We start from the raw sequence: 24,689 nt of genomic DNA, 5'->3' as shown, positions 1-24,689 counted from the left end.
TTTGTTCCAGATGCATCAAATGCTTCCTTCATCTTTTATTTAACAGCCTGATGCCCACCTCACCTGCCAGCAGAGCAGTGACAGACTGGATGTGAGTGCAGTGTCCATAAAACAGGATCACGTCCCGATCATGCACGGCTCATCCAGCACGCCCCTCCTCACTGACACAGGACTGGGCCACAAACCCACCCGGGGGCTCCTCTCTCTTCCAGGAGCCAGCCTTGCTTCCAGAGGGATTTTTCAGCCTATTAGCATGAGACCCTCAGTTATAATTGCAGAATGGGTGAGCAGTGCTCCAGGCCTGGCTGCACAGCCCTGAGGATCCAGCAGCTCCAGAGGCACAGGGTGTGCAAGGCGTGAGTGCAGCTCCTCCCAGCCTCAGTGCTTCTTAAAGCCAGTGCTGCAATGCATGAGCTGAGCCATAAAGTTAAATGTGCAAAGACACTTCAGGCTCCACCAGCAACCCTGATATTTATAGCCAGCCCTTAGTAAGCACAAATGACTCTGACTTCAACACTGACGCCACCTCTTTATCAGCTTAAATATTTGAGGATACTCAGACTGGAGAGTTTCTATTAACTTAATACAAACCTCAAACAAATGTGCCTAAATTATCACCACCTGCTCATTGACAAGAGCCTAATTCCTCCTCCCCCACGTGTGAGACTTCAGACCTTTTAATGTCTGAACATTGACAATGTGACAGTTTTAAACTTACATCACAGAACACTGACACGGTGAATGTGCCAATTTCAAGATGACTGCCAGGAAAACATAAACTGTTTGACATTTAATAAGCTTGTGTTTTCATAGAAATACAATGTGTTCTAGATGGTTTGTTTCCATGAAAACACATGGTTAGAAAGGAAATGAAGAATAGTTTTCTCAGCACGAAGCACCAAAAATTAAATTTTTAAAAAGTCATCTGACAAAAATGCACTAAAAATCAAGTAGCTTAGGATTCACATTTATATTAAATAACAAATGAAGTGTTAAATAGAACAGCTCATGGAATTATTGTTACAACTTTTAAAATGAGGAATGAAGATTTTTTTTTTGAAATTCATTTTAAAGTACCAAGAGTGCTGCATTGATAACTCAAAGCAAAGAGAACTAACACAAAGAGAGGGGAGTTTGGGAGAGCCCTATTACCCCAACTTTATTGGCAAATAGTCTCATAAGATCCTGGTTTCTTTCCTTATCAAAATTAATACTTCTATAACAGAGTGAAAAACAACTAAATATAGTATGCTGTACCACTGTGGGAATAAAGGAGAAGCTACAGCACTTGACAGTGAACAAAGTGGCTCTGAAGTGGCTCTTCTGGCTCTAAAGCCAAGGGCAGCTTTTCTACTGATTCCAAAGGTACAAAACTTTCCCATTTTTTTAATGTCACTGCACCTGTCTTTGATCATGTCTTTGAGGGGAAAAGTTCTGTGAGGAAAATGAAGAGTGCAACAATTAAAGAAGTGAAGGTTTCTAGTAAAAAGAAAAAGGTTGTTTTTATGAATATGATATGTTCAGAGCACAGACAGTGTCAGATTTCTGCTGGTAGCTGCTGTTGCACAGAGAGATTCTTGGACTGTCCTAGAAATTCTCTTTTGAAAGAGGCTGAGAACTCATACTCTGATTTTATAATCTGGGCCTGCTTATCTTGATGCACGGAAGTGGAGGTGTGATGTGTTACAATCTCACTGGAAGCAAACTGAAATTCCAGAGATTTAATGGATCAAATATGCAAACTGCCATCATTCAGCTCCTGTGGTTTTTCCTTTCAACACCGTCTGACCCCCTGCTTGTTTCTCTTCCTACCTCCTGAACAGTCCTTCTGGTTGACAAAATGAGCACTACCAAGTCTGATTTGGAGAGAAGCATCATGGAGGCTCCTATGCCAGTGCCATGAAGTCCTTTGGAACATGCAAGCCAAATCTGACACAACAGAAAAAGTAGGATTTACTGGACAGCCTACAGCCACAAAAGATAGGCAGAGTCTTTTGTGCTTATGCAGAACATACAGGAAAAGATCCATCATGCTGAAATGCTCAGCTTTGTGATCTCAGGATCTTGAGAAAAGGAAACAAGCAGTTAAATGTAAACCTTGCCAGTGTGGGCTTACCAGAACACAACACCACTTGCTAGGCTGGACCACAAGTTCAACTGCTGATTTAATCTGGAGTGAGGAAAGCAGTTTATTTATAAAGCAGGTGCTGGGTTCCCACCTGCAATGCTGTCACACAACCTCCCCTCCAATACCAGTGAAAAGCAGCAAATGAACCCACAGTCAAGGAATTTCTTTTGTAAACTGGGATTGCCAGGTATTAGTTTCACAAAGAATAATAATAACAACTTCCCAAATGACTTGTTCTCAAGTTGAGGTTCTCTGTCTCTCTTTTAAAAGGTTCCCTGTTAGAACAGGGATTTTTTTGTGTCAACATTGCTGGCTTCTCAAAGACAAAATGTTCCAGAGAAATTTACATTACTGCTTCTAAAGACAGGATTTCGTGCTAAAATGTACTCTCAAAACAGCTGACAGTGAGGTGGTGAAGTCCTGTTGACAGGACGTGGAAATTTAAGGTTGAAGTACCTGAACTGCCTCCTTTCTAGGTCAGCTCTTAAAGCCATGCCACCACCATCCCACATGAAGGACAACTCACCCTGCTCTGTGTTAACAAGGGCTTTTCTTACCTCCCTTCTGAAAACGGCAGGAAAAAATGATACCTTCAGGGAAATATTTTTTGAAATACCTAAAGCGCTGTTTAACGGGAAAATTATTTTCAGACAGCCTTTAGTACCCTTATATCCTCAAACAGCATGTAAAATTGTCTTTTTGAATGACCTCTTTACTTCCACCTTTACTTCAAGGACCATAACTCTGAACTAAGCCACCAATACAGGCAGAGAAAAGGAAAAAAGGGTCAGAGTGAAAGAAATGTGAAGACTTAAAACAGGAAACTTGTCTTATCTGTAGAAGTTGCCTTTACAGCCAGCAAGTATCACACCTCCATATCAGTTAGGTAACATAACAAAGATAACGAAACAGTTCTTCAGACAAACATTGGTGAGAAGGATGGTTATCAACTGAAGGCTTTATCTAAGAGGAAATCACTAAATGCCTTTGGTCATGTAGTGGCTTTCTGAAACCAGAGGTTTCCCTACCTCTGTTGCACAGAGATTAAATAAAGGCTTGTTTGAATTTCCAGAAAACTGCAAGAACACCACCACTCTTGTGAACTGACTTTTGAAGTTGGTGGTAAACACCTCAAAAAAAAAAAGAAAAAAAAAAAGAGAGAGGAAATTGCTTTGCTTTGCGGGCGTGCCTAGTCTGTTGTAGAGCGAGTGACAGTGCTGCACCTCACAACTGATAGCTTGTGCTCACTTTAAACAAAAAATTCTCATACTCACAGGGGAAGCTAAGGCAGATAACAAAAATATCTCACAAGTCTTCGTTTTTTCCAGCCAAGCCATCATCCTCTTGGTCAAGGCTTCCTATTTATTTCACTTCTTATGTTTTTTACAATAACTCATTGAAGGTTCAGTTCTAGTTCAATTTGAGAATCTAACCATTAATGGCAGTAAGGTTAAGAAAGGAAACTTCCTGAAGTCCCAGATGCAATCCCTTAAAACAGTAACTTCTGCTTAGGTGAGATCCCTTCCTCTGATCAAGTGAACTGTGAATGCAAACCCAGACAGTAATGTAAGGCAAGGTGATGGCAGCGGGGTTAAAGACCAAATCAAGGTTCTACTACCGTGTGTTTTAAAAATAAGAGACAAAGTAGCAATGGATATTTACACTCAATTCAAAGATACTCAGACTGGAGAAAGTAATTTTGCTACTGAAATAGTCTCCCTCTCTTCCCCTGCATAAAACATATTTAGAAAAAAGGTTATTTCAGTTGTGTGATGTTCATTTCAATGTGCCCAAATCAGCACCTCAGTATATGCCAAAGCTCACATATTTTAACAATTCCTTTGTAGTGAATGTACAGTTAATTCAAAGTAATTTTGGCATTACAGAAAAATGGTGTCAGTTTGTCTTATTGGGAATGCACTCTATTTTTTCTCATGTTTTCAACTGAAACACAGCTACTAAGACACAAGAGAACATTTAACTATTCCTCTCTGCCAAACTAACACCAGGCACCATTTTTCCTGATTCTTTCAATTTAATGAAGAATTTTGCAGAAGGAATTTGTGTGTGGGCATTGTTTGGGTAAACAGGACCATCTTCCCACCCCTTGTGCAAATTACCAAAGCAGCTGATATTTAAGAACTCAAACTCACACCTAAGTATCTATCACTATGGTTTGGTGCATGTAAACCTCAAAACTCACCTGTACTCCTAACTGAAACTCTCATCTGGCAAGATTTCTGAAATGCTGCCTGCACATCTCTCCCTCCTTGCTCTCCCATCACCTCCAGTTAAGCAATATACACAAATATACATATTTGGCAAAATAGCCCAAAACTATTCAAGTGGTCTGAAAACAAAAGGAAAAAAGTTGAATTTTAAGGAGTCTGTATCCCAAATTCCCTCAGGATTCTATTTGATTTTTTGTTGATCCATTTCTGTGCCTTTTCAGCTGCAAGTTTTAGCTCTTTAGACCAACCCACATTGTCCTTTGAAACTTTTTGTCCTTGCTACTTCATCATGTCAGGAGACTTAAAGGGAGAAAAACCTGAGCAGCAGAACTATATTTAAATTAGGAGCTTTACAAATATCATCATCATTTGGTCATAACATTAAGAACAAGCTCCTCATTACGAGCTGAAGTGATTACCTGATCTGCATCAGACTGTGCTCCCAGCTGGGTCAACATTTAAATCATTCTAGGTTGACGTGCTCAGGGACAGGCTGCAAAACTTCCAATATTTTCACAGTCCTTATTAAGCTTAGCTATCAACATACATTAAAGAGCCCTTTTCAGGTTCAATAGTTGTGTCAGGATGGCAAGTGCTCAACTCTAGCAATGCACTGTCAAATAAATGAGTCTATTAGGAATGATGGAATCAGTCCCTGGTTTCAAAATTCAGATAATAAAATGTGCTTTTTTTGGTTCAGATACCAACCTTGGAGAAGTACCTATGACTGTGCTCGCTTTAGAATCATTAGAATTCAGCCTTACTACAAAAAAATGCAGCATTGTGTTATAAACAATGTCATGAACTGAAATGAATGTAAGCAGAAAACTCCACAGATTTTTTCTCAAAGCGTGAAAAAAGGTAGCAGCAATAAATCAGTAGGAAAAAAATATCCACTTGGACTTTTGATGTTTGAACAAATGGTATACAGATCATGTTTTAATCCTCATTTTAATGCTAATTTCATCCCAACACTGCTGTATTTGGTGGCAATCCTTTCACAAAGATTCACCTTTCTATAAAGATTGAGGTGACTTCAAGAAACTGTTCAAATCAAACCAGATGAGTCTTGCACAAGTCTTGTTTAGAAAGTACAATTACTTCTTAGGGAGCTATTGCAAAGGATGTAGTGAAAAGTATTTCCCTGTAAGCATAGTTAGAGCTGGCTAGACTTGGACTATTCAGAGCCAAAATATGCAAGCCATATATTAAAGAAGAAAGTCATAAGCAGTAACACTTCCTTTTTGCTTTCACATTGTTTGCTTTGAAAAATATACAGAATACAAAAGTAGATTTGGAGAAGTCTCATCTGTCAGTTTTCTGGTACCCAAGACTCAAAAGCTGAAAAAAAAGTAATTAATGACTTTGCAAAGAACAACTCCTACTGCTCACAGAGTTGGATTAAAGTCTTAAAATGGGAAGAATATCAGATATTTTTAAGCTTAGATTCAGCCCATAACACAGTTGTCTTCTATAACCAATGAACACACCAAAACTGTGGACAGCTGTTCTTATCGAGCTAAAAACATTAACTTCATGTAACAGCTGCAAGAGTTTTAAAGACAGGAGATTTCAAGAACAGCAACAAAAAAGGCAATGCTAAGAGGGCTGAGAGCACATTTCAGCCAACAGGATTCACTGGAGCAGCTGCAATAGGATTCAGAGCAGTCCCACACTTCCCCTGCTAAAGTGCATTGCACCACAGGAGGTGTTTGTGACTTCATTCACCATTTCCTACATCAGAGGAACAGCCTTAGGAATTAATAGACAGAAAAAAGAAGGGTACAAAACACGCAAGAGCAACTTCTGTGAATTTAAAAAGCAAGACTTAGGTATAAGGGAACACTACAGACATTCCCAATGTATTTACTGCCTGCATCCACAAACAGCTCCAATTTATTTTTGAGTCATGTCTACAGTCTTTTAATGCCCATCAACCACACTAACAGAATTTAGACCTCTAATGTCAGAAATTCCCTAATGCTCTCCTAACACTTCATCATTCCTTAAAACATGGGCCTCCAAATATTTTTTAAACATTAATGAGAATGTCTCTGCCCATCTTGTCTGCTTCCACAGGAGCAACCAGAAAAAGAAGTAAGTGTGAGCATAACTGGAATATATTGATTTGCAATTTAGAAGTATCTGATTTATAATCCAATAAATTTTCATACTGGATTAATAACATTTTGCAAATACTTATCAGTCTTCATTTGTTAAAATTACTTTTTAACGGATTTGTTTTTCCCTTGCTCTGGTTTGCATACTACTTCATTATTAAAGGCACCAAAGCCCCTATCTGAGGGCATTTACCAGAAAACTCAGAGTGAAGTAAGCCCATAAATAATGGTTACAGCCAAAACCCCCAACAGATAGAAGCTGCTCCATATACTCAGAACAGAACCAAAGAAGAGACCTGATATTATCTCAAGTGCAGCTAATAGACAGAGTTCCCCCTGGGACTTCCAGGGCAGTACATTTAATTGCTTGTTCTATCAGCCTTAGAGAAAATGAAATGTTCCTTCCAAGTGTGCCAAAGGTTTGGGGCCCAGGCACATGCCAGGCTTTTGGGCACCTAAGAGAAGATCAGAGGCAACAGGTTTATCTCAGCTCTGACCTGTTATTCTGTGAGGACACAAAACATACATCAATAAAAATTCTTTTGATGTACCCATGGCTGTTTGCACATGAGTAAAAGGGCTGGTCTCTCTCAAAAATGTTGGAATTTTTACAGAGAAAATATTTCACTGGTGCAGAACTGCCAGGAAGAACCAGATCATCCACAGATTTCACCTACAGCCATGTCATGGACATCACACACCACACCCATTGCTATCCTGCGTACTCTTTCTCCCAAGCCAGCCAGAAATCATTTCTGACTTGAAAAATATTCCCTCCTCTCCTCATGACTTGACAATGCCTTCATCTTTGGCCCTGTACTCAATAATTTGGCCACCCAAAAAGAAGGGAACATTCATTGTCTCTCAGGAAACAAACAAGTCACCGACACAGTGTTTTGTGTGGCAACCAAACCAGACCTTCCACAGGGATGGCCTCAAAGGGGAATTAAAGGCCCAAAGCTGAGCTGCTGATGGAGAGGCTTGCTTTGGCTCACAGCAAGGAAGTTAAAAAAAAAAAAAAGAAGGAAAAAAAAAACTAAAACGAGAAAAAGAAAGAAGTGTAGCCGTAGTTCAGTAAAAGTTTTGAACAAGAGAACAGCCCTAGATAGCTGTCTTCAGATTCTTCATCAGGGCAAACAGTGCTTCAAGGACAAGCAGGAAAGTAGCAGCTATTTGAGGCAACTTCATTATAAAATCATTTTTAATAAGCAATCTGAACAAAGAGAGGGAATGCTCTTGCAGAGAAGCCCCCAAGGGATCTTAAGGCTGCCCAGTAAAGTTATTAGGAGGTTACACACAGGGGACCAAACAGCTATTTTATTGGCCTCAGGGGACAGGGTTTAGTTTTCACCTGTTCTCTTTAGGCCTTGGTGCTAACAGCAGATCCTGTTAACCATCAGTTTTCTGAAGGCTCCTGTTTTGTGAAGGAAAACTATCATTTACTTACTTTAGTCTGCACATGAAACATGTGAGTGAAGTCAACAGTAAAATGCACAGTAGATAAGTAATTATAAATCAGATCAGAATAAAAAAATCACAATGGCGTTCCCTTTAATGCAATTAAACAAAATAACTAGCAAACATTGAGAAATCTCTATCAGTGGCAGTAAATACAATATAGAAAGTAAAATCAGAAAAGAAGAGAAATCTGGGTGTTGAGTTCCATTAAGCTGCAAACATTAATATATGCTTGTAGAACTTTGGTGAAAAAGAGTTCTAGAATAGTTGGATATCTCCGAAGCTGAAGAACTGTCTTCTGCCCCAAATGCGCCTCTGCATTTTTAACAGGCAGTGTGCTCTTAGCAACTGCTGAGAGTCAGGAGAGGAAGGGCACGATGCAGGCAGGGATCTCTGCCCAGCACAGTGTTAAGTGCCTGCCTTGGACTCCACGAGCAGGACATTCCCTTTTTCTGGCTCGTTGTGCTGCAGCAGCACTGGGGCACAGCACTGCAAGGCTCAGGGGCTGCTCAGGACAATGGGCAGTGATGGAGACCCTGAACTCTGTCACTGCAGCTTCCCAGCTCTGGTCACACACAGTGACCTCCCTATGGCACAGTCAAGGCTTCCCATCTGCAGTGTAAACCTGAAATGTGAATTTTCCCCCTTAGTCCAGAGTCCCTGTGCATTGGCAAAGGGCACTGAGCCAAGATACACCCTGAGACCAACACCTACAGCCAGGTGAGTGTAGGCACAGCCCCAGAGCTGGATGTGGGAGTGAGGAAAGGGCTTGGGATGTCACATGGCAGAAGGGATGGGTTTATTTCTACCCTTTGCCAACACAAGTTGCCAGTTCTTCATGCAAATGGTTTTATTTAGTGCTAAAAATTAAAACCACGCAGTTTTCACTTAATTTTCCAGCAGGAGCTCATGTCATGAAAAGCAGCATCTAGCTTTGGAAACATTTCTTATCTATTAACTGAGAGGATAATTTCAGTTTAAGTAAGGAACAGTTCACCCAACATTAAGGAATTCATACAGAGATGCCTACTGACATAATTGCTTATGAAAATTACTCCAATTTAAATATCTCGATAAGTCAGAAGAAGAAACATCTCCCCAAATGGTGATAATTCAGTCTAAATGAATGAAGCACTTCTGGCCCCAGCTCAGACAGCCATGCTCCACACGGGTGACACTGAACTGCAGGTGCACTATCCCTCGAAAGCTGAACCCAGTGAGCAGCCCCCAGTCCAAAGCAGCACCTGGTTAATGCAGGCCAGGTAAGAGCAGCCCTGCAGGTCCCACCTCTGCTCTGATGAGTGGGTGTCACTCAGAGCCAGGGCTTCTGGTGCTTTTCTGCTGTGAAACAACATTCCAAAGGAGCTCTGGACAGAAAACAGTGAGGAAGGCTTGTAAAATCTATGCACTTTTACTGTCTTACCAGTGCAAGGTAAATAAATGACTGAATGTGTCTGGCCATCAGTGCATATGTGAACTCCAGCTATGCAATCAAACTCCTTCAAAGCTTCTGACTGTGGCTCCTCACAATCAAACAGAGGAAGAGGGTTCCACTACATCCTGAATCAGTACAACACTCACCTTCTGGGTGCATCTGCAGAAACCCCTTACTTTGAGAGGCAGCCAAGTTCAAATTCATTTAACAAAGTCAGTGCCCAAGACAAAACAGGGATCTGAAGAAAAATTAGGTGATTGATTTGTGTGACAGCTCTGAGTCACAAGCGGTCTGGTAGAGGCCATGAAACTAATTACATGAAGTGTGGCAAGATTTAGATTTAGATTTAAAATGCCAGAAACAAAATACTCCACACTTCAGGGCAGCCTAAAACCCAGTGGGTCAGTATTAATACCCAGGTCCTTTGCAGCCTTCTGTTTCCCAGAATTTCAGATTTTTATCATCACTGATACAATGATGCCTTTCTGAATTTGCAAAGGGTGAAGGTGTGCAAAGTTACAATTCACTTGCACTACTTTTCTATTCAGAACATGAGATGTGGCAGGAAGAGGGCTGTTTTACAAATATTACTGCCAATCAAATGATCAGAAAAGAATCTACATGTCAGTCATGTCTTTCTTGAGTCAAAAAGAACTGGAAGACCAGAAGTCCCACTTTGTATGGAAGATAAGACAGGACTTGTCCTCTACCATCTGACAGACTACAGCTTATCTAAAGTGATGGTTAACCTGACAAATAGCCATGTGAGCTCAAGAGAATTATTCTACAAACACACAGAAGGCATGTATTTTTTCCTTCAAAAGCCTGTTTAATCTTAAACTTGAACTGAGCAGAGAAGGGCATTTTGGGGTGGATAACATTTATTCCCTTAGTGCTCCTTGGAAGACTATTGCACTCCCTGTTTAAAAGTGTCAGATTTTGAAACATTTAAACTGCAATAAAGAGAAAATGTGGAGAAACACCAATGAAGTAGAATACTTGGATAAAATTAGTTGCCTCAAAAAGGATAAAAATCTCTCAGGTTTTATTTAGATAGTTACATATGAAAGACCTGCATTTCTTCAGCACTACTATACTGCATGTGTACAAATATTAAGCTATTGTTGGATTCAGAACTACCTGAGCACCTGCCATCAGCACAGGAGTTCAGTTTCAGCTGACTGGACACTTTTGTCACAGACTAATGTCAAGAAGGGGATAAAATATACCCAGACCCTCAAACAATAAACCCAGGAAAAATTAAGTATGGGAGACAGATCCCCAGCAATTTCAAAATCTGCACAATTCAAACAGCTGTGAGGGTGAAGTCTGAAAAGCATTAATTGGATGTTTGAAATGCATCATGTATCAAACTTTCTGGCATTATGTTCATTTTTTTTCTCCACTAATTTATTTCCTCTTTTACACTCATTTTCTCCACTCCATTTCTTTCTCCCTAATTAAATCACAGGTCATTAGAAATAAGTGGAAGTGTACAGTCAGTCAACACCCTCATATGCCACACATTGTAAAACTGGAATAAGAATTTCATCCATATTTCTAAAAATCAGAGCAGGCAAGGTATATACACGAAACAAAGTGTCTGAAAGAATGTTTTTTGACATTTCTTTGCAGAAATCTTGCTCTGTGTAACTTCATTACATAAATTATTTATACTGATACAAAGTGATGGGCAAATTCTAGAGTATATCTTGGTGCACAAACTCTTTCTCTGTCATTTGTAGTTGTTAACAACTCAGACTTTGTAATTCTTCTATTTAGGTGTTTATATTATTTTTTTCTAACTCATTCCAAAACTGTAAATTTTATTGGCTTTTTCTATTCAATTAAAAAACCTAATTCTAGGCAACAAGAGGGGAAAAAAGTTTATTATTGTGTGTGATGCTGAAATGCCAAAGATGCACAATTTACATCAATTCCTACTTTGTGAGAATTTGTCATAACAGGAATGAATCCTAAAAGAACTTCAACCAAAACAGAATGAAACCTCATACATATTTGCTAGCAAACGTAGCTTACATTTTCATCATGCCAATTACAGCCTATTGCTCCTTCTATTTTAATCCCTTCTTAATGGGCAAGCTTATCTTCCCATTATTCAGGCAACTTTTCTGTTCATGCTTCAGCAATTGCATGACAACTGATTAACAAATCGGGGAACTGCTCTTTGACAGTTCTCTTAGAAAAGCACAGAGTTCTCAACATGAAAGACACTGGGACCCTAATTTCTGTTTGAACTAGATGAAAGGCCTTGTATGGTGAGCACTACTAATCATCTCTCACAGTTGAGAAACACATCTTTTTTTCATCACAGGCCTGAAACAGCTTCAGCTGAGATACAGGGTGACAACACTGCACCAGTCTGGGGTGCCTGAGGAGCCTGTTTCCTGTGCTCTGCTTCATCTTCCCCGCAAAACTCCCAAAGCTGGAGCTGTGGCTCTGTGGGTCAGCTCATGGCACTGCTGTACAAAACCCAGGGGGGTTTGGCTGATTCCCAGGGGTGTTACAAACCAACACTCACCTGCACACAAGAGCACGGAGCTGGCACAAACACCCAGCACCTCCAGAGAGGGCGGATCCACGCCAGGGCTGAGCCCGTGGGCAAGGCTGTGCAAGGAGGCTGGGCACTGCCTGCCTGGAGATGGATGGAGCACCTCAGTGTCCTGTGCTGTCAATGCCAGCCAGCACAGGCTCAAATACTCCCCAAAAACACCAGGGTGAAATTCTGCCCTCAGCTGCCTGCCTGCAGCTCTCATTAATTTCAACAAAACCATCGTTCAGCCAAAGAGGGTCTGGCCCTCAATGCTTTAAGCAGCAAGCCCTCCTAAGCAAAGGAGGGTCATCCTGCTCTAAAAGTTTGAGACATTTAAAATTCGTTTCAAAACTCACACAAATCAGCTTCTCATTTGAAATTCTCAAATCTGCTTTTTAACTCTACACAGTGAGAATTCATCATCTCAAGTCAGATTTTTCACTCCATGAGTATTATAAAACCAGGAACGAAGTAAGAATGAAAGCCATGTATGACACTTTATGACACCCTAGAAGCTGTGGTGAAAATACCTGAAAGTGCATAGAAGCATATATATTTGTAAATTTTAAGCAGCCTAGCACCTGTTTTGTAAGAGGCCTTTCATGAGAGCATTAGCCTCAGCTGTAGCCCACTCCTGCTTCATATCCTGGGCAAGTACAATTCTTGCACTACCAAAGTGCCAAACCTCCACAGTATCTGAAGAATCTCAACATACTCCTTCAGCTACAAATCCCAGCATTTTCTCAGAACTGTGCTTCAAGCTCCCTGCAGGATAGATAAGAGCTGATCCCCAGAAATGATGTCTTTGAAGAGGATTTGGAATGTGTAAGTAAATGCACACATCCACAGCCATTTCCAAGGTCACCACTTATGGGGGCTTCTTGCTTATATGGTTGAGAGCAAAACAACAACCTCCACTTGTTCACGGAGTTCCTTAAGCACAGACAGAGAATGATTTATCTCACAGATTAGTGCATAGGGAGGGACAGAAGATGTACAATTAAATTATTTTGATTTGAATCATTTTGTAATAGACATAAAAATAACCATTCGCCTCATCTGCATTTTCTGGATATGTTAATTATCAGCCAGCTGTAAGGTAGATGTAGCACAGAAAGGAATTCTGCCTTTCCTCACAACTTTCTTTTTCTGCCCTCTGACTTAACAGACAAGTGAGTACCACAGATACAGACACACATTGCACATCCAACAACACTTTGGGCAAGGACTGAAACCCCTAAGGCAAAAAAAACCACCAGCATTTTTTAAATGGAGCTTTCTCAGGCCAGACTAACACCAATTAGTCTGAGCACCACAGCACGGCCCAACAGAAATTCCATTTGTGAGAGAAGGCCAAATCAAAAGATATTACTTACATGTATGAGTCTTCTTTGTTACAGAAATACCTGTAGGGAAGAAAAGACACCAGTGTTAGCAAAGCAACCACTGAGTAAATTCTTCTGACATGCAATTCATCATTAATCTGTTTTATCAGACACACAGCAGCCACTCTAAAGGAGGAATGAAAATTGCCATGGTTTGCACGTTCAAGGTGGAAGGATCTCCCTCTGTGTGAAGATTTTAGTGGTTCATTCTCTCCTTGCACCTCCCCAGTAAATGTTTCAACATGCATCGCTTCAACTTTGTTGCTGCAATGCATATTTTCACACTGCTGGTTCAAAACTGAAGCTGATACAAAAAGAAGATACCAGTAATGCTATGGAAGCCCCCTTTATTTTCCATGGCCAAAAATTTTCCCACTCCTATTACCCAGTGCCCATTAAAGCATCCAGCCAGAAGGGATTTGAGCAGCACAAGTCATTTGCTGTGTTATTAAGTTCAAGCAGTTCCTTGAATGCAAGCTGTAGCTTCTGCTCATTAAAACCAAACAAACAGCTCTCTCAATATGACTATTGCTTGTCATAATTCCAAGCCAGATGCAAATATCTCCAAGCTGTTAAAGAGAGACTTTCTGAAGTAATAAAGATGTTTTCATGCTAGACAGGCATGTGGCAGCAATCACCAAGGATGGTCCAGTGCCAGTGAAATCTGAGAGGCATTTCAAAGAAAGCAACAGAGTGAACAGAATGAGGCAAAATTCGTAATACCAAATAAAGATAAAATTAACTCTGTTAAATGTCATTGGAATTCATGCTTGAATACAAACAATGTTGTCTCCACTTTAGTAGATAACTGGTGACATACTCAGACCCATCAGTATTTAAGCTTCACTCTCCTTGGGGGTAATTTTACGAGATGATGAGAAAGAGGTTACTGGAAGCAGTACAAGTATTTGAAACATTTCATTTGTGATCAAGGCCTGTAATGAAATTTTGGAATTGGGATTGTCTGGCTTAATATTCATGAAAGAGAGACCTGAATCTCCTTTGCTACTCTCCAACTACATCAACCATCTCTTCCAAAACAAATTACTATGGAAAGAAATAGACTTTTATTTCAGGCTTCTTGGTTGTGGAGCATCTAAGAGAGGCAGTAAATTACAATAACTCAGAAAAATGTAGACACCTTCTTTGCAAATACAGAGCAAACTTCCAAAGCAAACAGCTTTCAAATTATTTGTGTTTTTGATAGATAAATAAAACCCTAGTGCCAATCCCAAATATTGAGCTATCAAGTTTGACATAACTGTCATGAGGGCTTTTTTAAAAAATCACACTTATGTTGCTGTTTGCATTTTGGTTTTGAACTACCAAGCTCCACAAGTGTGAGCACTGACACCTTTGCTTTCCCTGAAAAGCTAAAAGGCTTCAGGATTCGGAAGTGAAGTTCTGAGTAGTTCCTTTGGGCAGTTTTGTAAATGTGAGAGACTGGTAAGCAACTTACAGAAATCAGAATACTAGAACTTGATTATATATGTGTGTTAACTTAAATTGCAAGCTAAACCTGCACATGCCTCACACAAGGAATTGTATTTGTTATAGCCACAAACTGTAGAGCCAAGGTAAGCAATAAAAACAAAAATCTCAAGCATAACTAAAATAAACTCCTTTAGATATAAGTATCTACTACAAGGGGAAAATTAATCCTTTGAATTCATAACTTGTAAGAGCCAAACTTCTTGGGTTTTCATTCCAGTCCCACCATTACTGGCTGGCTCAGAGCAGAAGACAGGACAGGACAGGAGGGTGTGACGAGGAGGTGAGCACTGCTACAGGAACAGCAGCTGAGGGCAAGAAGGACCTGAGTGAGGAGCCAGAGGTCTGAGGCAGCTTCATCAAAAAGTGTTCATGGGATTCATGCAGTGCTTGGTATGAGTGCAAATCCCTCTCTCCAGGTTTTTCCAAGGGTCTGGCTCACCCTGTGAACTGGAAATTACAGCTGCCCTTGGCTCTTTGGCTCTTCCACCATGAAAGAGCCTTTTTGCTGCTGTTTGACTCCTTGAGTGACCCCTGAGTGGCAGGTACAGCTCCTGACAGCATCCTCATCTTCACAAACTGTCCTAACACCCCCTTGGCAGACACTCTTGCCTTGCCCTTGCCTATCTGTCTGATTCCTATGGTTGTAAGGATGTTTTATGCAATGGAAATGCAGAGGAAAGGGTCTTAAATCTGAACACCATTTGCAAAACTTCCTCTCCCAACACTAGTGCTAATAAATGGATACAGCAGTGCTCTTTCAGCATTATGGGAGCCATATGTGTACTTTTCTGAGAAAATAATGCTTTCTGTAAAATCACTTTGAACAGAAAGTGCTTATGCTGTCACTTCTGATTACTCACAGCCTCTTCACAATGGGATTTGCCACAGCACAAAACAGACTTAGCTGTATTCGCTGACTGAGGACCCACTTTCCCTGATACATGAAACACTGCACTGATGGAAATATTACTGCTTATATTTTTCAAACTGTTTTTTTTTTTTTAATGTGAGATGCGTCGTGGGTTTTTCCAAATCAGATGTTTCCATAATAATTACTGATTATCATCTGGTAAAACCTTTTAGCTGGTTTATGCAGATATTTTTAGATAACCTTTTAAAGCAACAGCTTAGAGGTACATATTTTTGCATCTCCTTCATCATTCCACTGGTGGTTGCATTGAAAACAAAGTATTTTGCTTTGAGCTGTGGGTTTTAAAGTAGCTACAATCTGGTGGAACAAGGATAAATGCTGCCAGTGAGTTCAAGAGGATTACCTTTAAATTAATCAGTAATGTTCACTGATGCAAAATAAATTATGAAGTTTTAAGTAGCTTTCCTTTTCACACAGGTAACTCTAAGCAACCAGAAAAACTGAGCATATCCAGAAAGTTACTTAAATTATATATAAGATCTTAGTTACAATGTACCTTATATTATAGTATATTACATGTATAATATATTATGTATCTTATATGAAGATACATTATAACTAGTGATTTAAACAAAGACATTGAAGATACAACACTGTGATCAGGTTTCATTGCATTGCAGGAAGCCAATGACTGCTATTCAGAACATCCAAGGCAGGTAATAATAACCTAGAAATGAGTGTATTGTGGGAAAAAAAAATCAGTCAGAAAACCACTTAATGTAAAAAGGGGGAGTTACAAGACCCTGGCTCTCTCTGGGCCAGTGCTACATCCCATTTGCATCTACATGTGAATGCCTCCCCTGTGCAGCCAACACATCAGCTCTGTTAAAATCACAGGGTCTCTTGAGAAACCAATTCTGCAAGTCCAACATACATCAGTAATTTTCTTCTCAAGATCAGGCACAATTCCAAAGATTGCTCTTGTTTGTAAATATTTCTGGACCATCAGTTTACGTAGATTTGAGTAGACACCATAGAATAAAACCAAACCAAACACACCACTGAAATACAGATTTATTTTTAATAAGTAGAGCACAAAGAAGCTACTGATTCCTTTAAAAAAGTTACTTAATAAAAAAAATCCCATTTTTAAATGGGTTTCATTTCAAAATGGCACAGGCTGGAGAAGTAAGTGACTGCTTGCCATTATTAGCACTGCCAGCATTCCATTCTCACTGAACAACAAATATAAAAAACAAAGAGAGGAAGAAACAACACTGTAACTTCAGAGTTGCTAATACAGAAAGACTTCCTGACTTAACCAACTAGACTTCAAAGTAATGCAAAGGAAATGTCATGAAAATATCACAATATATCACTGCCATGGTTATCAGTGAGTGAAAGTTTCAGTATTACAGTTATCACAGAATGTATCACTTCCGCAGTGCAATCTGACATTCCTGATCAACACCAAATCTTAAACAAATTAACTTCTTACACTTTTCATCATGGCTATGCAACGCTCTTTACAACAACAATCGATTTTTTTAAAAATGAAAAGAACTTCTGCACCATTCCCTTCCCCTCCCACTAACAGTATGTAATTTGCCATGATGGGTGGTATTTACAAAAATAGCTTGCTGGATGCAATGAGCTTTGAAAAGAGTATCTACCAACTGAGACAGGATATTCTTTTGCAAGCAGTTAGCCTGACTGACCTTCACTAGCCAACTTCAAATAGAGATAACAATGTCTTAAAGTACAAAAAGAGACTCAGATATTTTATACATCATAAGCTATTTCTCACAGTTGCCCATCCAAATAAAGCAGCATAATGAAACACTGCTTACTCTGTGAACCCAGATCCCTGCTGCTGTTGTACAGTTGTCAGCTCCCCGCATTTCAAGGGGAAATCACACTTTGATGTACAGAAAGATAAGTAAAAAGGCCTTTGTCTGGCAGAATACATTACTCTGCAAAATATCAAAGGAGAATATTCTTGAGTACAATTTTCTTAAACCTCCGAGAAAACTCTCCCTCAGAAGTCTGTATGGATAAACACAGGCATCACCAGCAGAGCTCCCAGCTCATCTCCAGGACTGCTGTTAAGCACCCCTGTGTTTGCCCTGGCTCTGCTCTTTGTGTCCAAATCAGGTGATTAACACTGCTCTGATGACAGCACATTCTGCACATGCTCTGGTATGTAAATGATCTTAAATTATATATAAGATCTTAGTTATAATGTAACTAATAAATAAATAAACATGTGTTGATGCACACACATGTGGGTGTGTGTATCAATACATGTTTATTTATTTTTTTTTAAAATTTTCTGTGACCCTCCCCTCAGGCCAGCATTATGTCCCTAGCATGTTTTGGAACTTAGGCATTTTAGGACAGATTGGAAATTCCAGGGGAAAAAAAATCCCAAACCTTAAAATTTTACACTGTAAGCCTCCTGTCTGACATATTGTGTAAAATCAGAAAGAAAACATATTACAAGCTTGGATCCCACTGTGTTTCATCCTGTCACTCCAATTCTTCTTTACTGTCACCACACAAAGCTGGCAATTATGGCAGAAGATTATGTGTAACACTGAGACACTTGCAGAGAACCTACCAAGGCAGAATAATAGATTTAGGTGTATTCAGAAAGGAGTTCATTCTCTCAGAAACTTTCATAGTGGTTTCTATTTATGTCTGTATGGAGCTCTGGCTTGAAGGAATTTTGGGGTCCATGGGGGCTATTGTTTACACTGACCAAGGTGAAATTAAATATATTCAAATACTGCAAACACAAATGAATTAACATCTGAAATAAAATCATGTAGCAAAACAGTGTCCTTGTCTAGGACAGAAGAGCTGGGAATGATGATCAGCACACCCTACTGAAAGTACTCCAAGTAATTTCACTATTTTGTTTCGAAACTCGACTCTACTGCTTACAGTTCACTCAAGAAAAAATTAAAATTAGATTCTAGGCTAGCATGGATCAAGGACAAGAGCCACTAGGCATGTACGAACAAGAAAGCTTTCCAAAATTATGACATCACCCCTCCAAAGTAAAACCAAACTAAATGTCTCTTTTTAAAAAATCCCTCAACTTAAAATATGATGACATAAGATTTTAAACATTCCAGATTTTCCCAGACTTTTTGACATATTTTATTGAAAAGGAAAAAACCTTTTATGGAAAAGGAAAAAAGTAGGTTCTAGGTTTTTTCAACAAGTCTAGATCAATCACACTCTCAAGTCCATAGGTATGTAACAATATCATAGGAATCATTGTTGATTTAATTGCTTGAGTACAGAAAAAAAAACAGCCTTTCTATCCTAAGATTCACAGCTATTCCTTGTACCTAAGTTCTACCAACAAATTATTCACAGCTACATTTTTAATGGGTTGCTTTAGCATTACTAAATTAATTATATTTGAATATATCTGAATTATATCTGGTTATATCTGAATTAGCTACAGAAAATTTTTTCAGAACACAATTTTTTACTTTTTACTCAAATACAGATACAAAGTATTTGAAATAAACAGGTTAAAAAACCCAAGGACGTGTTTAAAATGTTCTGACATTATTTTACTGAGGTAGATGACTTTTTTAGCCCTTGGAATTCAGACTGGCTTCCTACTTCTGAGAGTGACTTCCTGCATCATCCAGGCATTTTATGATTTCATTTTTCAGCAGCTGACAGCCTCCCCTGCCTTTAAAGTGAGAGTGGTGCCTGTGAAAATGTGAATACATATGACTTCTTTCAAAGTTCCAGAGTATTCATAGGAGAGCAGTCACCACTGTCCTGAGTTGTCACCTGTACAACTGGCAGTTAAAAGAACTCCCTGCTCTTTCTTGACTTTTCCCAAATAAAGAATTCCTAACAGACTCCAAACTGATCTTCTGATACAAAACTGCTCCTAATTGTAAAGACGATGAACTTTAACCATTTCTTCCTTCTTGCACAACCTCACTGAGAGTCCCTCTGAGCCTTAACGTATTTTTGACCTCACAAATAAACATTGTCCTACATTACAAAAAAAAAAAAGAATCTGCATAACGTTCTTACATGACAAATGTCACCAGAGAGCAGATGAAATATCCATCCCACATTTATAATATATTCCACACACTAAAAGTCAAAGATAGTTCAGGCATGTATGTAAAACTGTGTCCAGCAGGACTTTTTATAGGAAGACCACAGATCACTTTATTTTAATGACTACTTGTTACACAACTGAGTGAATCACAAGGATTTCATCACAGCCCTGCAGAGCAGCACAGTTACATGGCCAGAATCCAGGCCAGTGTACAAAGCTGCACAAATCCAAGCAGTCCCTCCAGCCCTTGGGATGGACAAACAGGGTGTAAGCACCTAAAAAGTCCCAGACTTTCTGAGTGCTGTATCTTTGCTCAAGCCCTGCTGCAAGCCCCTGTTTCACAGCGTTTATCAGTGACAGAAGAGCCTTGCAGGAGCATGGCAGACACCACTGTAGGCACCACACTTTTTCCTTTCTGTGACATTCAAAGAACAGATTCCCCTTCAGCCGAAGGCTCTGTCCTATCAGCACATTAATAGGAACAATTTGTTTAACTTGCACTAGAGATACAGGTGAGAAGTTCTGCAATGTGTGCAGTCTCCTGAGGGGAATCAATCATGGAATCATTCAGGTTGGAAAAGACCTCCAAGATCACCGAGTCCATGGCCTACCACTGCCAGTTTTCTCCCTGAGCCAGGGCCCCCAAAGCCAATCCTCACTGCTGGCCACCCCATTCACTGACTGCAGTCCTGTCTTAGTGTGGCTTGGCCACTGAAAATGTCCCAGCAGGTGTGAAGGTGACACAAGCAGCACCATTTGCACAAACTCCCTGCTTGCTGATTTTAGGAGGATCAAGCAGCAGCAGGTTGGGCACTTGTGTATGTTCACGTGTGTGCTGGAGTCCCCACAGTGCACAGGCAGGGATGGGGCTTTTCTCCTCCATTGTGAAGAATAAAATTACTTTTCACTTGTCTGCTCTCCCAGATCTCCCCTAGCAGACATCTCATCCAAGGACACTTTTCAAGTCATTTCAAAGCAACATTTCACTTAAACATTGCTCTTATCAAAGCCTTTCAGGCTGCTTTGTTCAAGACTACTGACAACCTCACATTTAAAAGCATGAGCCTGGCCTCCAAAAGTTCAGGGTATTTCCATAAAATCCAGAAAATTGTCAAACTACAAACAAAGTGGAGGGTGGGGGCTGCCTTCCTGTACATTACCTCAGGCCAACCGTGCATGAAATCAAACTGTCCTTCCAGCAGAACTGAAATTCTCAGAGAGGCCCAGGACCTGAGATACCAGCTGAGATAACAACCACAAGGCTGCAGCAGTCCTGATTCCACCAACCCTCACCTCGAGGCAGTCCCTCTAGATGGGAGATAAGGGAAGCCTCAATGCCCCAATTCTGTGCCTTCAGGTACCGAGATCTGCCACGTGAACACCTTCACACAGACTGCTGAAGCTCCTTCAGTATGCAGACAAAACCCAAATGTAACAAAATCAAGCGGCGGCAGTCCTTTTTACTCACAATTTGTGCAATATTCATTCATTATTTAAGAACATTGCAAAGCTCAACACATTGCATTATGATTTAAAATTAGCTGATGGACATTCTCACATCAGGAAAGGGAAAAAGAAAGGGGTTTGTGTTTAGAACACGCTCCCAGATAAAATTTTTCTTGTTTTTCTTATTATTCTACCCTATCATATCCTCCAATAAAATCTGCTGGTTTTAATGCATCCATTGATCTTCTATGCTCTCACAGACCCTTCAGAGACAACCAAGGAAATGTTTGACCAGAAGAAAACCTGTCCATGAGTTGTCCATAAGTAGAATATGAAGATAAAACTCTGCCAACGCTGGCATGGAAAGCAGTTGGTCAATAGATGGGCTGCAAGGTGACTTGTGCTGAGTTACCTCCAAGTGTTTTCTCTCCTTTTACTCTTAGTCAAGTAGGTTTTCTTCTCTTTACATAAAGAGATCATCAAGATTGCTGTCAGTTCAAAATTCAAAAACTCATTACCAGTTCAAATATCAGTCTTAACTTCTTGGTTCTCAAGAATAACCATAAAAAAAGGAGTGTTCCAGATGAGTTCTTACAAGTAAGGAAATATGCCGAATTAAAAACTATAGATAACAATTCTTCTAACACTGTTCTGTGAGACATTAAATTTGTACACTCATCAGTGAAAAGAGAGAACCAGCTACAGTTTATTCATGTATTCAAAGTAGAGCAACACTTTTGTGTGGCCAAACAAAAATTCTGCTTGTTTCTGCCCCTTGTAGCCAGTGGTGATGGTGTATGGCTGGCAATTTCTGGCAAATGGAAGTTCTCATGGAAGCACAGGAGAATACATCAAGGATGTTCTTAACCCATGTCAAACCAAATGTTCAGCTTTAGAGTTTTAACTGCCACACAAAGAGAAGATCATGGACAAATATTATTTGTATCACCAAGTTGCCAACACCAATGAGAAGAGCACCTTGCCACTAAGTTTTTTTTATGAACCACAGGCCAATAAATTTTAGCAGTTCCTACAATTCTACTACAAATAGTGCCTGGTCAGCTCTGTGATGATGATCATTATAATGACAAACAGATCCATGGGCATTTCAAATGTGCAACGCTGATGGCAGCAGAGGGAGGCTGGCCAGGTTATAAAATTGGGATGAAAAAGGATGCAGAAAATAACTGGAACTCACTGTATATGTACTTGCTGTGTATTTACCTGAGAGATGGCATTTTGAGCAGCACAATCCCCCTGATAGAAAACTGGGAGGGCTTCTCTGCCAAGCTGGAGGGAACGGCACGGGTGAAGGACACCACCAAGTGATTTATCAACCCCATTTGCTCTGACATCCAATCGCTCTGGGACACCTCTGATCCAAATATAGCCACAATAAAGTCCACGTTCACTTTTGAGAACAAGCAGGAATATCACACAAGGTGAGATGCTTGCAAGCTACCAGCATTTTTTTTTTGGTTTGGTCAATTCCTTCTCTAACTGACAATCAACCTGGGCAATTGCACTTTGCCAAGTCACTCTTGTGACTGACTACAGGTAGAGATGTAATGTTTGCAAAGATGTGAGGAATTCAGTCAAAAAAAAGTACAAATGGACAAAAAGCCCCAGCAATGACACTCAGGCAAATCTCAAAATACTAATATTCATCCCATACTAAAAATGCAGGCAACTCTACCATGGTAGAGTGTTTTCCTTGGGTTTCCTGGGTTGGCTTTTTTGCACTCCTTCCCATCACCAAGTTAGTGCTTATATATCCTCAAAAACCAAACCCTATCTGGAGTTTACAGACAAGGAAACAGAAGCTAAGTAGTTACGTAACTACAAGTCATGTATTTATAAACTGGGCTGCCTGGCTTATAGCAGCAATCTTAATTTAAAAACTCCCCAAGCAAGAATTTTCTCACTGCATCTTTCACAATCAGTTCATGACTTCATCAAGATGACTGAGATACCACAAAATAACCAATCTAACGTGTCTGAGGACCAGAATTTTAATGTGCATCTCATACTGCAACCCACATATATTTCAGAAATTAAATGTTGGCCTCTGTTTTAGAAGTAGCTCCTGTAATAGTGTGCTATGGTCACAGTATTACTTACGTGCTAAGATCGCACAATGAATACACAGAATATAAATGTTTATTGGATGTTCTTCAAATCATCCTGTAGTGTAAAATAGGTAATCCCAGACTGACTACAGAGGATTCAGTGCTGGTTTGTAGATTTCTACAGGATTTAAAATGACAGCTGTCTCATATGGTGGATATTCCTCCCAGCAACCTCTTTCAAAATCAAAAAGTGCATTAGGGTGGCTAAATTCCTTTGCTCACCACATTGACTTTCATCTATTTAACATCTTGGATAAAACTGGCCCTTTATGCATCAAATGAAGCCAGCTTTGGGTATCAGGTTCCTAATATAACTGGATTATTTTAAGTTTATTTGAAAGGTCATCAATATTTTGAATATGGATCATATTTTCTTTGCTCTGCTTTTCTGCAAAGTATTTGTAAGGTAATATTTGTGATCTAGAAAAATTGATTCCTCACACATTACTTTATCAGTCCCAGCCGAATATTTTCACTCCAAAGTGCTTGTACATTTGCCTTTCAGTATTCTTCTGAGGTTGTCTCCTACCACAGTAACTTTCTCTTTTTTTTTAATATCAAAATATACCGAGGTCGAGTCTCAACTTCTCATTGCTTTGCTCTCCTGAGGAAAAGAAGTGAGATTCTATTATGTCGTCTTCAACAGCTGTGATGAATGAGGGGAAAACAGGGAGAGAGAAGGATTTGTGCTAGAAGCTCATGCAAAATTCGAGACTTGAATATAGCACAAGTAGCACTTCAACATTTCAGACTCCTTCAGAGCCAAGATCCCTGGAGAGTTGAGTTTAAATCACTAAACTTATTTCAGGAAAGTGGAGAACACTCTGGAGAAAAGTCTGTCGACTCCAGCAAAATTAATAAACTGGTTGCTCCTGATGTGAACTACATTTCTTGACAGGAGTTTGACAAATTTCTAATTCCCTCTTAGCTACTTGTGAATGCTGCACTTGTTGCTCCTTTTTAACAGTTATTTAATACTATGGCACAACAGAAGTAATAAGAATTGTTAAATTTCACTCACCTTGCACTTTCAGTGCCAGTAATAAAAAGGAAAACTATGACCTTCCTCAATGCCTGTCAAAGAGCAGCCTATTCTTTCCTGATTTTAAATGTTCATTACAGAAAAAGTATCTAACCCCCACTGGGTGACTCTGCTTAAAGAAATCAGAATTTATAAATGGAAACAAATCTCAAATGAAAAGTCTGTAAGATTATGCATTTTTTCTAAAGACGGGGCCAGTTGCCTCATATTTGCTGCAAATCTAAACAGAATTAGTGGCATTTGATTGTCACCTAACTACATTTATTTAGCATAATGATACTGAGTTTGGATGGA

The 24,689-nt window shown here is 39.7% G+C and overlaps 1 protein-coding gene across 7 annotated transcripts in view; it reads right to left on the bottom strand.

Moving 5' to 3' along the window:
* Positions 1-24,689, bottom strand: part of RORA (RAR related orphan receptor A) — a 472,196-nt gene that overhangs the window by 99,873 nt on the left and 347,634 nt on the right. For all 7 annotated transcript variants that reach the window (XM_064389399.1, XM_064389398.1, XM_064389401.1 and 4 more), the window contains one exon: positions 13,303-13,332. In XM_064389399.1, coding sequence (XP_064245469.1) covers positions 13,303-13,332 — 30 coding nt within the window. The remainder of the gene's footprint in view (positions 1-13,302; positions 13,333-24,689) is intronic.

This window comes from Passer domesticus, chromosome 14 (assembly GCF_036417665.1).
Source record: "Passer domesticus isolate bPasDom1 chromosome 14, bPasDom1.hap1, whole genome shotgun sequence".
Classification (NCBI taxonomy): domain Eukaryota; kingdom Metazoa; phylum Chordata; class Aves; order Passeriformes; family Passeridae; genus Passer; species Passer domesticus.
Note: the sequence above shows the minus strand (reverse complement) of the source record. Positions and strands in the feature narration are given on the sequence as shown.